The sequence below is a fragment of the Macaca fascicularis genome, chromosome 20 (assembly GCF_037993035.2).
Source record: "Macaca fascicularis isolate 582-1 chromosome 20, T2T-MFA8v1.1".
Taxonomy (NCBI): Eukaryota; Metazoa; Chordata; class Mammalia; order Primates; family Cercopithecidae; genus Macaca; species Macaca fascicularis.
In genome coordinates, this window is record NC_088394.1 from 65,477,506 (window position 1) to 65,491,319 (window position 13,814).

Below are 13,814 nucleotides of genomic sequence, written 5' to 3' on the forward strand. Positions count from 1 at the left end.
CCACTTGGGCCTCCCAAAGTGCTGGGATTACAGGCGTGAGCCATTGTGCCAGGACTGCTTTTGCATTTTTAAGGCATTTAATTAAGAAAGCTAGTGCACACAATTCAATGTCTTTTTCACACATTAACTCTTTTCACTTCAGATATTCTGATTCCCTGCACATCCTCAAGGGCACACCATGGTTATGGGAGAAGGGCCAAGGCGCACCGTGAGGAGGTAGGGCTCAGCGTCATCCAGGTGGCTCTCCAGGAAGCGCAGCATCTTCTGCTGGAAGGTCTCGTAGGAAAAGTTCTGGATGACAGGATGGGCCAAGTTCTTTTCTCGAATAATATTCAGGAGATCATTTCTCAGCTTCTACACAATGGACCGATATTTGCAACATGAGAAAGCAGAACTCCAGTAAAAATTCAATGATGATGAGGTGAGACAGACACTATGAGAACTTCTGCAATGCCGTCAATGCAAATCACTGGCACACATACAGGAAGGGAAGCCCAACACAAAGGATTGGTCAATAAATCAGGTTCAGCCACAGCGGGTTACTATGCAGCTATAAAAAACAGATGAAGAAGTTCCTTATGTGCTAACACAGAATTATTCCAAGATATAATATTAAGTGAAAAAAGCAATTTAGAAAAGTGTTCACATTAGTGTGTAGGATATGCTATCATGTGTATGAGAATGGGGAAAATGGATATATGTGGATGTCTGTATACACACACACACACAATTTGTTTGCACATGCATAGAGGATCTTTGAAAGGATAAAAGAAAAAAAAAAAAAAGAAACCGGTTGCCTGTGAAGGGAAGAAGATGGCCGAGGGTCAGAGATGAGAGAATTTTCACCAAACTCTTTTGTTATACCTTTTGAATTCTGTATTATGTACATGTATTACCTTTTCAAATAATGAAATTTAAATTTATATAGAGGCCAGGTGCAGTGGCTTACGCCTGTAATCCCAGCACTTTGGGAGGTCGAGACAGGCGGATCACTTGAGGTCAGGAGTCTGAGACCAGCCTGGCCAACATGCTAAAATCCCGTCTCTACTAAAAACACAAAAAAATTAGCCCAGCATGAAGGCACACGCCTGTAATCCCAGCTACTCCAGAGGCTGAGGCAAGAGAACTGCTTGAACCTGGGAGGTGGAAGTTGCAGTGAGCCAAGATTGAGCCACTGTACTCCAGCCTGGGCAACAGAGCAAGACTCCATCAAAAAAAAAAAAAAAAAGTATATAGAAGAAATGGTTGGGCATGATGATTCATGTAATCCCAGCACTCTGGGAGGCCGAGGTGGCAGGATCACTTGAGCTCAGGAGATCCAGACCAGCCTGGGCAACATAAAGAGACGTTGTCTCTACAAAAAATTTTAAAAATTAGCCATGTGTGGTGGCATGCAGCTGTGAACCCAGCTACTGGGGAGGATGAGGTGGAAGAACTGCTTGAGCTCAGGAAGTTGAGGCTGCAGTGAACTATAATTGCACCACTGCACCCCAGCCTGAGCAACAGAGTGAGACTCTGCCTCAAAAAAATTTTTTAAATGAATAAAAAGGAAGAAGAAAAAATAAAAGCAGGGGACCAACAGAACTGTTGACACCAGGAAACAGGTGCTATGTCCTCACCAGAGAAGCTTCCTCACATCTGCAGGATCAACATTTAATGTAAATAAAGTTAGAAGCATTACAACATTTGTCAGCTTCATACCCGGTACTGATCATTTAAATCAATGGTCTGTTATGAACCAGACAGAAATGAGGCAAGTGAAGAATTTATGTAAATTTCTCTAACAAAAACAATCTTACAGTGAGTTATCTTGGATATAAAAGGTAACTCGCTGCAGGTGTTACATGCTGAAAGGAGACTATTTAGGTAATATTCCTGACCAAGAACCCTTTCCTTGTTTTCCCACAAAAAGCAATGAGATGGATGTAAGTCACAGGAGCAAAAATGTATCAAATTTACCTGAGTTGTGGGGTCCTTGGACATATGTTTTTTCAAAATTTTTGAAGCCTTTTCAAATTCTTTGTTTTTGATACAAATAATGACAGCCTAAAAAGGAGGGGAAAAACCTTTTTTTACTTTTGTAATGACAGGTGTAATCAGAATATCAAACATTCTCTCACATTGTACCAAATTCCTGTACTTAAAAACTAACAATTATTAAGCCAGGCACGGTGGCTCACATCTGTAATCCCAGCACTTTGGGAGGCCAAGGCGGGTGGATCATCTGAGGTCGGGAGTTCGAGACCAGCCTGACCAACATGGAGAAACCCCAACTCTACTGAAAATACAAAATTTTCTGGGTGTGGAGGCGCATGCCTGTAATCCCAGCTACTTGGGAGGCTGAAGCAGAATTGTTTGAACCCGGGATGTGGAGGTTGCAGTAAGCCGAGATCACGCCACTGCACTCCAGTATGGGCAACAAGAGCGAAACTCTGTCTCAAAAAAAACCAAAAAACTACCTAACAATTATTGTTCAAGTGTTGTGAACCACTGGAAGCTGTCTCTTTCTGCTTGTAAGGGAGTCGCTTTTCAACAATACAATGGCTTTTGTTACATGGCTGATAGAGCAAAATCTGATCCCCTGGATTACAGACCATTTAACCAATTTCAATAGCGCCTCCTGAGGAAAGACGCAATGGACAGGAGTCATTCTAGGTCCCAGTAATTTCAGGTCCCCAGAACAATTGATTCTGTTCTTTTTGGATGCAAAAGCTTTAAAGCAAAGGGGGGATGAGGGAGGGAGGATATAGTGTAGGGGGAAAAAAAGGGATTTGCTGACCACAGAGTTCTGCTAGTTCCATTCTGGAAAGGCCTGAGGCCAGTTCTGTAGGAGAATGAAAGGACAACCCCTTACTACCATAAACCCCAGCTGGCAACTTCAATTAAAGCACCTAGGGAACTACTGAAGCCAACAAACCCAGGTCATTCACAAGCAGCAAATAAAAAGGGCAAAGTTCCAGGTAAGATAAGGTGTCATCAGTCACAGAGAGAAAGAAGAGTCCTTCCATAAAGAAACCTCAAGAGAATATACAGAGGAAAAATAACAGTGACTGAACACTTACAAGGAAGTTATAATACACAGGAACATTTTTAAAAATTAGAAGAGCCAAGAAAAAATTGGGAGTATCTGAAGTTATATGATAGAATAAAGCAGCTACCTCAAATCCTGTCTGAGATACAGATTCTTTAAAAAGACCACTATACAAAAAAAGGCAAGCCGGCTGGGTGTGGTAGCTTACAACTGTACAACTGTATTCCCACACTTTGGTAGGCCAAGGTGGGAGGATCACTTGAGCTCAGGAGTTCGAGACCAGCCTGGGGAACACAGGGAGACCCTGTCTCTCCCTCCAAAAAAAACCACCTAGCCAGGCATCTTGGTGTGTGCCTGTGGTCCCAGCTACTCAGGAGGCTGAGGTAGGAGCATCACTTTGGTCTGGGAGATTGGGGCTGCAGTGAGCCGAGATTGCACCACTGCACTCCAGCCTGGGCAAGAGAGACTCCGTCTCAAAAAACAACAACAAAAAACCCATAAGTATGTAGGACTTTTTTTTAAAGGATGTAGCCTTGAGCTTGGCTCCTTTCACGTTGTATAATGCCTTTAAGGTCCATCCATGTTGGTGCACTGTCAATAGTTCACTTTTTCTTGTTGTTGAGCAGTATTCCATTCCATGAATGTACTATAGTTTATACATTAATCCACTGAAGGACACTTGAGATGTCTGCAATTTATGGTTATTATAAATAAAGATGCTAAAACATTCATGTACAGGTTTTGATATGAATAGAACTTCTCATTTCTCTAAGGTAAATACCCAAGAATAGGATTGCATCGTCTTATGGAAAATATGTTAATGAGAAATGGCCAAACTACTTTCTGGAGTAGCTGTATCATTTCGCATTCCCATCAGCAATGTATGAGAGTTCCAGTTGTTCCACATCCTCACTAGTGCTTTTTAAAACACAGGCTGAGTGTGGTGGCTCACGCCTATGATCTCAGCACTTCAAAAGGCCAAGGTAGGAGGATCATTTGAGCCCCAGAGTTCAAGTCCAGCATGGGCAACATAGTGAGATCCCATCTCTATTTAAAAAACAAACAAAAAGTGTACATACTTATGTACAACATGATGTTTTGAAACATGGAACTAGCACTTTTTAGTTAGTATTTTTTTATTGATTTTTCTTGAGATAGGGTCTATATCACCTAGGCTGAACTCAAACTCTTGGCCTCAAGCAATCCTCCCACCTCAGGTACCCAAGTAGCAGGGATTACAGGCATGTGACACCAGGTCCCACTATCGGTATTTTTTAAAATTCAACCATTCTAATCGGTATTTGAATCTACTGTGGTTTTAATTTGTATTTCCTTAATGAATAAATAATGTTGAACATCTTTTCATGTAACTTTTTTTTTTGCCATCTGTATTCTTCTTGGTGAGCCTTTTGCCCACTTAAAACTAGGGTTGTATAGGCTCATTTCTTTTGAGAGCTCTGGTACATTCTGGATACCAGTTCTTTGTCAGGCGTGATTTGTAAATATTTTCTCCCAACCTATAGGTTGCTTTTCCATGCTCTTAGCAGTGTTTTTCTCAGAGCAAAAGTTTAAAATTTTGATTAAGTCCTATATATCAATTTTTCTTCTTAGGAATGTTTTTAAATTCTTATCTAAGATTTTTTTGTCTAACTCCAGGACATAAAGATTCCTTCATGTTTCCTCTAAGTTTTATGGTTTCACATTTTACATGTAGATTATAATTTTGAGTGAATTTTTGTACAAGATCTGAGCTTACCGTCAAAGTTCATTTCTGCATATGGACATTCAATTGTTTCAACAACATTTGTTGAAAAGACTATCCTTTTCCCATTGAATAGCTTTCACATCTTTGTCAAAAATCAATTAGTCATATTTGTGTGGGTCTGTTTTTACATGCTCTCTTCTGTTCCACTAATCTCTATAGTCCTAAGTAACTGTAACTTTCTTATAATTCTTAAAATTGGGTAGTATGAGTTCAACTTTTCAATATAACACTTTTTGGTTATTTTAATTCCTTTGCCTTTCCATACAAATTTTAGAATCAGTCATTCTGTATCTATAGAAAATCATGCTGAGGCCAGACAGGGTGGCTCAAATCTGTAATCCCAGCACTTTGGAAGGTTGAGGTGGGAACATCACTTGAGCCCAGGTGTTCAAGGCCAGACTGCGCAACATGGGAACATAGGGAGACTCCATCGTTACCAAAAACAAAAAAAATTAGCCAGGCAAAGTGGCACATGCCTGTGGTCTCAGTTACTCTAGAGGGTAAAGTGGGAAGAGCACCTGAGCCCAGGAGGTGGAGGCTGCAGTGAGCCATGATCATGCCACTGCCTTCCAGCCCGGATGACAGAGCGAGACCTTGTCTCATTTAAAAAAAAAAAAAACACACACACACACAAAGAAAAGAAAGAAAATCCTGGCCGGGTGCAGTGGCTCACATGTGTAATCCCAGCAAGCACTTTAGGAGGCCGAGGTGGGTGGATCATGAGGTCAGGAGATCAAGACCATTCTAGCTAACACGGTGAAATCCTGTCTCTACTAAAAATACAAAAAAAAAAAAAAAATTAGCTGGGCATGGTGGCAGGCGCCTGTAGTCCCGCCTACTCAGGTGGCTGAGGCAGAAGAATGGCGTGAACCCAGGAGGTGGAGCTTACAGTGAGCTGAGATCGCGCCACTGCACTCCAGCCTCGGCAACAGTGCAAGGCTCCGTCTCGAAAAGAAAAGAAAATCCTGCTAGGCCGGGTGTGACGGCTCATGCCTGTAATCCCAGCACTTTGGGAGGCCGAGGCGGGCGGATCGCCTGAGGTTGGGAGTTTGAGACCAGCCTGGCCAACATGGTGAAACCCCATCTCTACAAAAACACACAAAAATTAGCCAGGTGTCAAGGGACGCACCTGTAAACCCAGCTCCTCAGGAGGCTGAAGCATGAGAATCGCTTGAACCTAGGAGATGGAGGTTGCTGTGAGCTGAGATTGTGCCACTGCACTCCAACGTGGGCAACAGAGCAAGACTCCATCTCAAAAACCAAAAGAAAATCCTGCTGAGATTGTGACTAGAATTGTATTAACTCCATAGATCAATGGGAGATAAGCGACATCTTAATTCATGTCTTCCAATCCATGAACATGGTCTGTCTTTCCATTTGTTCTTAATTTCTTTTTTTTTTCTTTTTTGAGATGAAGTCTTGCTCTGTCACCACACTGAAGTGCACTGGCGCAATCTCAGCTCACTGCAACCTCCACCTCCCAGGTTTAAGCGATTCTCCCACCTCAGCTTTCCAAGTAGCTGGGACTACAGGCGCACACCACCACACCCAGCTAATTTTTGTATTTTTAGTAGAGACGGGGTTTCATCGTGTTGGCCAGGATGGTCTCAATCTCTTGACCTCATGATCTGCCCACCTCAGCCTCCCAAAGTGCTGGGATTACAGGTGTGAGCCACCATGCCTGGCCTTACTTTCATCAGCATTTTACAATTTTCCACATACAGTTCCTTCACATTTTGCTAGACTTACATGTATTTATTTTTCTTTCTGTTTTGGAGCCATTGTAAATGGCATTGTTTTGGTAATGTCATCTTGAATTGTTCACTGCTAGTATATGGAAATATGACTGACTTTTCCTTTTTTACTTTAAAATGCTGTTTTCATGTGATGTATGACTGATTTTTGGGTTGATCTTGCTAAACTTACAGGATATTTTTTTTTTTTTTACTTCATGGGATTTCTACATAGTCCTGCCATCTGCAAAAAGAAATAATTTTATTATTTCCGCTCCATTCTGTACGCTTTTTCATCCTTGCCTTATTGCACTGGTTAGGTCTTTCAGTATGATGTTGAATACAAGTGGTGAGCACTCCAATTTTTACCATTAAGAACATTAGCTGTGGGCTTTTTGTAGACACCTTTTATCAGGTTGAGGAAGTTCCCTTCATTCCTAGTTTGCTAAGTGTTTTTATCATGAACTAATGTTGAATTTTGTCAATTTCAGCATCAATTTATATGATCATACAGTTTTTCTCTTAATATGGTGGACTACACTGATTGATTTTCAAATATAGTGAAGCAGCCTTGCATTCCTGGACTTTGGTTTTCCCCACTCTGTCACACTCTAACTGCATCTGCATCCAGGGCCAAGCAGCAGGACAGACAGTGGAAGAAGGCTATGGAATTTGTTCCATGTTCTGGGGATCACAGCCCCTTTGGTGAGAAAAAGAGTTCTTCTCCTTCACTTTTAGGTGCCTTCACTGTTGCCACTGTCATTGCTAGGCAGCTGCTGCCACCAGGATAGTACCGCCTGGGGGCCAGGGCAAGAAAGAAGGGAAAAAAGAGAAAAAATTGGGATTTCTTTCACCATCTCTGACCCTTAAGAGATCCCTCCTTGCCCCTCAGACCAGAAAGAGAAAGCTTCTCTTGGTGCTCTTTCCATTCACATCTGGAGTGCATTTCCAGGTTTCAGACTGCCTTTGAGTCTGGGCTGGGTGATACCAGAGAAGGAAAAAATGGTAAACTATTCATCACTGGTTTGGTGGAACTTCAAATCCTTCCCCATATGCCTATTTCCAGATAGAATCCTCAGATAGCTACTCCATGCATTCTGTCCAAGACTTATAATTACATTAAGAGGGAGAGATAGAAGAGAGTATGTTTACTCTATGTTCCCCAGAATTGGAACACATATCCTTCTATATTTAATGTGTGAAACAAGAAAGGAAATATGAATGCTTTCAAATTGAAATGTAGAAGTCTGCTTCAAAGGTTGTGCTATGAGCTTATCTTTTAAAACTATGTATTAGTTTCCTGTGGGGGAAAAAATTTAAAAAGATGAATCACTGCTTTTTCACCTGGCAGTTCTCAGAAATAAGTATAGCTTCAGGCCGGGCGCGGTAGCTCACGCCTGTAATCCCAGCCGAGGCGGGGGGATCACGAGGTCAGGACATCGAGACCATCCTGGTTAACACGGTGAAACCCCGTCTCTACTAAAAATACAAAAAAATTAGCCGGGTGTGGTGGCGGGCGCCTGTAGTCCCAGCAACTTGGGAGACTGAGGCAGGAGAATGGTGTGAACCCAGGAGACAGAGCTTGCACTGAGCCAAGATTACACCACTGCACTCCAGTCTGGGCAAAAGAGTGAGACTCTGTCTCAAAAAAAAGAAAAAAAGAGTAAGTATAGCTTCTTCTCTTACGTATTTGTTAAGGTTTTTAGGGTATAAGCAAGATCAGTGGTCTCTGGGTAAGTTAAATAAAAGATTTTCAAAATAAGTGAGGTAGGTTTATGTTGGGAAGAAATGCCAGAAAGCACATATATTAACAGAGGAAGAGAAGACCAAAACTCACAGAACTGAAGAATAAAGAAAAGATGCAAAAAGAAGCAAGGCTGTTTTGGGAAGTAGCAATGTTTAAAAAGCCTCAACAAGGCCGGGCGCGGTGGCTCAAGCCTGTAATCCCTGCACTTTGGGAGGCCGAGACGGGCGGATCACAAGGTCAGGAGATCGAGACCATCCTGGCTAACATGGTGAAACCCCATCTCTACTAAAAATATACAAAAAAAACTAGCCGGGCGCGGTGGCAGGCGCCTGTAGTCCCGGATACTCGGGAGGCTGAGGCAGGAGAATGGCGTGAACCCGGGAGGCGGAGCTTGCAGTGAGCTGAGATCCAGCCACTGCACTCCAGCCTGGGCGACAGAGCGAGACTCCGTCTCAAAAAAATAAAAAAATAAAATAAAATAAAAAAGCCTCAACAAATATTTTTGTTTCAAAAATTAAAGTTCTAAAAGAGTGTATCTGATATACAAGCAACCCAAATGGGGTAAGGCCCCCAAAGAACATCAAGCTGCTGTTGCCAAAGGTGCAGGGGAGAATACTGCACGGTAAAAAGCAACAAGTAAATGCTTCACGGACATGCTACATGTGTTGCTATCCCTTGTCCTCCAAAGAAACCTAACTGATCAATCTCTCCTTTAGTTATGAAGAGAAAACAAATATAGTCTTGATATAATTAACAGCTTGCAAAAGCAGGTCTCAAATTTTTGGTCTCAGGATTCTTTTATATTCCTCTTAAAATGTTAATGCAGACCTTCAAAGAGCTTTCTGTTTATGTAGGTTATATTAGTTGATATTCACTGTATTAGAAACATAAAACAGAAAATTTAAAATATTTATTAATTCATTAAAAAATAACAATAAACTCATTACAGGGTAACATAAATAACACTTCATGAAAAATTACGGCATTTACTAAGATAAAAGTTTAATGAGAAGAGTAGCATTGTTTTTCATTTTGAAAATCTCTTTAATATCTGGTTTAATATAGAAGATAGCTAGATTCTCATAACTGCTTCTGTACTCAATCTGTTGGGATGTGTTGTTTCGGTAGAGGGTTTTTTTTGTTTTTTTTTTTTTTGAGACAAAGTTTTGCTCTGTCGCCCAGGCTGGAGCGCAGTGGTGTGATCTCAGCTCAATGCAGCCTCCCCACCTCCTGGGTTCAAGCGATTTTCATGCCTCAGCCTCCCGAGTGGCTGGGATTACAGACTCGTGCCACTACACCTGGCTAATTTTTGCATTTTTAGTAGTGACAGGGTTCACCATATTGGCCAGTGTGGTCTCAAACTTCTGACCTCAAGTAATCCACCGATCTTAGCCTCCCAAACTGCTGAGATTACAGGCGTGAGCCACCATGCCCCACCCGTGGGCATTTTAAAAAATCTGGTTTTATACACATACGAAGTTGAAAATGGAGGAGTACTTTAATAGTTTTTTCAGAAAACTGTGGCTACTCTTGTTTGATTCTACACAAAACCATAGTAAGTAAACTTTTCTTAATCTGTCACATTAAAATTCATCAGTCAGCCGGGCGTGGTGGCTCACTCCTGTAATCCCAGCACTTTGGGAGGTCAAGGTGGGTAGATCATGAGGTCAGGAGTTCAAGACCAGCCTGGCCAAGATGGTGAAACCCCATCTCTACTAAAAATACAAAACTTAGCCAGGTGTGGTGGTGGACACCTGTAATCACAGCTACCTACTCAGGAGGCTGAGGTGGAGAACTGCTTGAACCCAGGAGGTAGAGCTTGCAGTGAGCTGAGATCGTGCCACTGTACTCCAGCCTAGGCGACAGAGAGAGACGCCATCTCAAAACAAAAAAAAAAAAAAAAAAATAAATCCATCAGTTATCTTGTAGTTTAAATAGATCTTTCGTCTATGAATGATTTTGTAATAGCATGCATTGGTCATCTGGAAAATACTGGTTCACTGAGTTACGAAGATCTTCAAATGTTGGCACATTCATTAAATCTTTTTTGTTTTCTGAGCTGAAGTTTTACTGTCGCCCAGTCTGGAGTGCAGTGACACGATCTCGGCTCATGGCAACCTGCCACTCCCGGGTTCAAGCAATTCTCCTGCCTCAGTCTCCCGAGTAGCTGGGATTACAGGTGCCTATCACCATGCCTGGCTAATTTTTTTTTGTATTTTTAGTAGAAATGAGGTTTCACCATGTTGGCCAGTCTGGTCTCGAACTCCTGACCTCAGGTGATCTACCCACCTTGGCCTCCCAAAGTGCTGGGATTACAGGTGTGAGCCACCGTGCCCAGCCTAAAAATATTTTTTAAATGTCAGTTGTTAATATTACCAATCTTCAGAAAAGACTAAGTATTGGGAAGCTATCAAGCACACGAATACAAGTTTTCCAAAATTCTATTTTTCACTTGAAAGCTTAAACTTTATCATTGGCAACAAATACTGTCACTTGTTTTATGTGACAGGTTTGCTTTACTCATTCTCAAGAAAATGACTGCCAAATACCCAAGTGTGAACAACTGTAATTTGTCAGTTGTTCTTTCAGGTAAAATAGTATTCCACAAAAAAAGCAGCTAGCTCAGCATGCAACTCTAATAATGACACAAGTACTTTTCCTGGTAACCATCATGTTTTGGTATGTGGCAGAAACATTTTAGGCATACTTCCTTTTTTTTTTTTTTTTTTGACAGGGTCTTCAGTCTGTTGTCCAGGCTCGAGTACAGTGGTGTGGTATCAGCTTACTGCAACCTCCACCTCCCGGGCTCAGGCGATCCTTCTGCCTCAGCTTCCCAAGTAGCTGGCACCACAGGTGCACACCACCACACCTGGCTATTTTTTTGTATTTTTGTAGAGACAGGGTTTCACTATGTTACCCAGGCTGGTCTGGAACTCCTAGGCTCAAGCAATCCGCTCACATCAGCCTCCCAAAGTGCTGGGATTACAGGTATAAGCTACTGCACCTGGCCCATACTTTCTACTTCATCACACAAAATACTGAAAAGATGTTTACTCATGCCTCCAGAGTTAATAAAAATAATCCAGTTTTTGCTGCTTTACCAAAGACATTTTTTCTTTTAAAAAAAAAAATTGTAATGGGAGTTCTGGGCTTTTAAACAACTGTGACTAACACTCCGTGTTTTGTTTTGTTTTGTTTTTCAGACAGAGTCTCACTCTGTTGCCCAGGCTGGAGTGCAATGGCGTGATCTCGGATCACTGCAAGCTCCGCCTCCCAGGTTCACGCCATTCTCCTGCCTCAGCCTCCAGAATAGCTGGGACTACAGATGCCCGCCACCACATCTCTTTTTAGTAGAGATGGGGTTTCACCACGTTAGCCAGGATGGTCTCGATCTCCTGACCTCGTGATCCACCCGCCTCAGCCTCCCAAAGCACTGGGATTACAGGCATGAGCCACTGCGCCCAGCCAACTGTGACTAACATTCCTAATTAAAATCGGTAGTTTTTAAAAAATTGTGGCAGTGAAGAATACAATGACTACTAGTACAATTACTATCATCTTGATCATGCTAAGGAATCACCCATTTTACTCATCCTTGCTTTTTGCACCATCGATGCAAATGCCAATGCACTGAAAAAGTCAAATAATGTTGTGGTTCTGTTTATGAAAAGTTTTGAACTCATGGCCTCTCTGAAAGGGTCCTGGGGACCTCCAGAGATCCCTAGACCATGCACTGAGAGTTCTAACTTAACAAATAACTTACTTGATAAATTTTGTGAAAGATTCAATATACTTTTAAACAAATTGTGTTGGCACTTTACAAAGCTTAAATGCATCAACAAGGCTCACTGAACCTAGGTGTCTGTGGAATTTTCCCAAGGATGACCATTAACAGGTTCTGTGACGCTAAATGAGAAACTTTTACAAAGTAAATTGAAGAGGTGGATAAAATAATATCATTTAACAACTAGGAGATCAAGGTAATTGTGTTTGCCAACCTCAAAGGCAGCCCCCAATGTGCCTCACCTCTTGCGGAGTCCCATTCACACACACTATCAGAGTGAGTCTAGTCTGTATGACCAAGAGCATATGGCAGAAGAGACAATGTGTCACTTCCAAGATTAGACTATACAAGAATGCGGCTTCACCCTTGGGGTCTTGCTCTCTTGCGTGATTTGCTCTAGGGAAAAAAAGCTGCCATGTTGCAAGCAGCCCCATCTGTGGAGAGGCCAGGAGCTGAAGTGTCTAGCCAACAGCCAGTAAGAAAGTGAGTCTTGTTAACAACTATGTGAGTATGGAAGCAGTTGAGTCTTGAAATAACTGCAAACCTAGCTGACAGCTTGACTGTAACCTCATGAGAAACCCTGAGCCAGAACCACTTAGTTAAACCACTAACAGACTCCTGATCCTCAGAAATTGAAAGATAATATTAACTGTTTTGAGCTGCTTAGTCTTGGAGTAATTTGTTACGCTGCAGTAACAATAAGCATAAGATCTAGTACCCGGTGGAGATTGGAAAAGCAGAACAGTCAACATAAGAAAATGGTTGACTACTTTAAGAGAGCTTAGATTTTTCTAATAGATTTTTCCTAATAAACCACCCAAATAAGGAGATCTATGAGCATAAATAATAATAATAAAAAATATGCAGCTGAAAGATGAAAGCCCACAAAGACTCTTCCAGAAGAGGGGCCAGATGGCAAATCTACAGCCTTTGAGTCTAAAGGAGTTGCTACAGGTTGAGCATCCTAAATCTGAAAATCCAAAATCTGCAATGCTCCAATGAGCATTTCCTTTGAGCACCATGTTGGCACTCAAAAAGTTTCAGATTTGAGGGCATTTGGATTTCAGATTTTTGGATTTGGGATGCTCAACCTAAATTTAATGCAAATATTCCAAAATCTGAAAAAAATCTGAAATCCAAAACGCTTCTGGTCCCAAGCATTTTGGATGAGGGATACTCAATCTGTACTTAATAGAAGTTAAATGAATTACTCTGAACAGGTACCCATTCAAAAGATCCTTAACCATTCTGAAAGCAGGCATGAATTTCTCCTCCCTTGATAATGTCTTTTCTGGCATATGCTCCCCAAACCCAAACTTGAATTTCCTATACCAAAAATGTATTCTTGGAATTATTCTTCTTTGGAAATGACTAATATCTAAGCATTTTTTACAAGACCAAAAGTAGTATCTGCCCAAGGTCCTTAATTGAATAAATAAACTATGTGCACCTCATGCACACTAGTTGTTTTTCAATAGGATACCCAAGTACTTTGTACACAGCCAAGAGACAGAAGGTCTTCCTTGCTAAGCAAGGTTTTCTCTTCCTACCCCACCCCCATCTTTGGGATTCCATCCTTTTAGGGGTGCTCTTTTCTTAACCATTTCCCTATTTTCTACCACTAGGGCAATGCTTAGCTGATGTTTTCCATCTTCACCCGTGCATGTGCTTCCACACCCCCCAGCCTTGGTTTTGGGGGAACAAAAGTCTTTTTCTGACTGGTTCCCACAGCCACTTTTATGTTTTAAATTAAA

At 41.7% G+C, this 13,814-nt stretch overlaps 1 protein-coding gene across 8 annotated transcripts in view; it reads right to left on the reverse strand.

The window, feature by feature from the left end:
* The window catches only part of TERF2 (telomeric repeat binding factor 2), a 32,610-nt gene that overhangs the window by 16,754 nt on the left and 2,042 nt on the right, over positions 1-13,814 (reverse strand). For 4 of the 8 annotated variants that reach the window (XR_012429107.1, XM_065537392.1, XM_065537390.1 and 1 more), the window contains exons 4-5: positions 1,960-2,046; positions 208-354 (exon numbers count right to left, since the gene is read on the reverse strand). The exons of 2 other annotated variants lie outside the window; for them this stretch is intronic. Coding sequence is in view for 5 of the 6 variants with exons in the window: in XM_065537392.1 (XP_065393464.1) it covers positions 208-354; positions 1,960-2,046 (234 nt within the window). In the remaining variant the exon portion in view is untranslated. The remainder of the gene's footprint in view (positions 1-207; positions 355-1,959; positions 2,047-13,814) is intronic. 2 more of the 8 variants (XM_074027509.1, XM_065537391.1) reach the window with 1 other exon arrangement.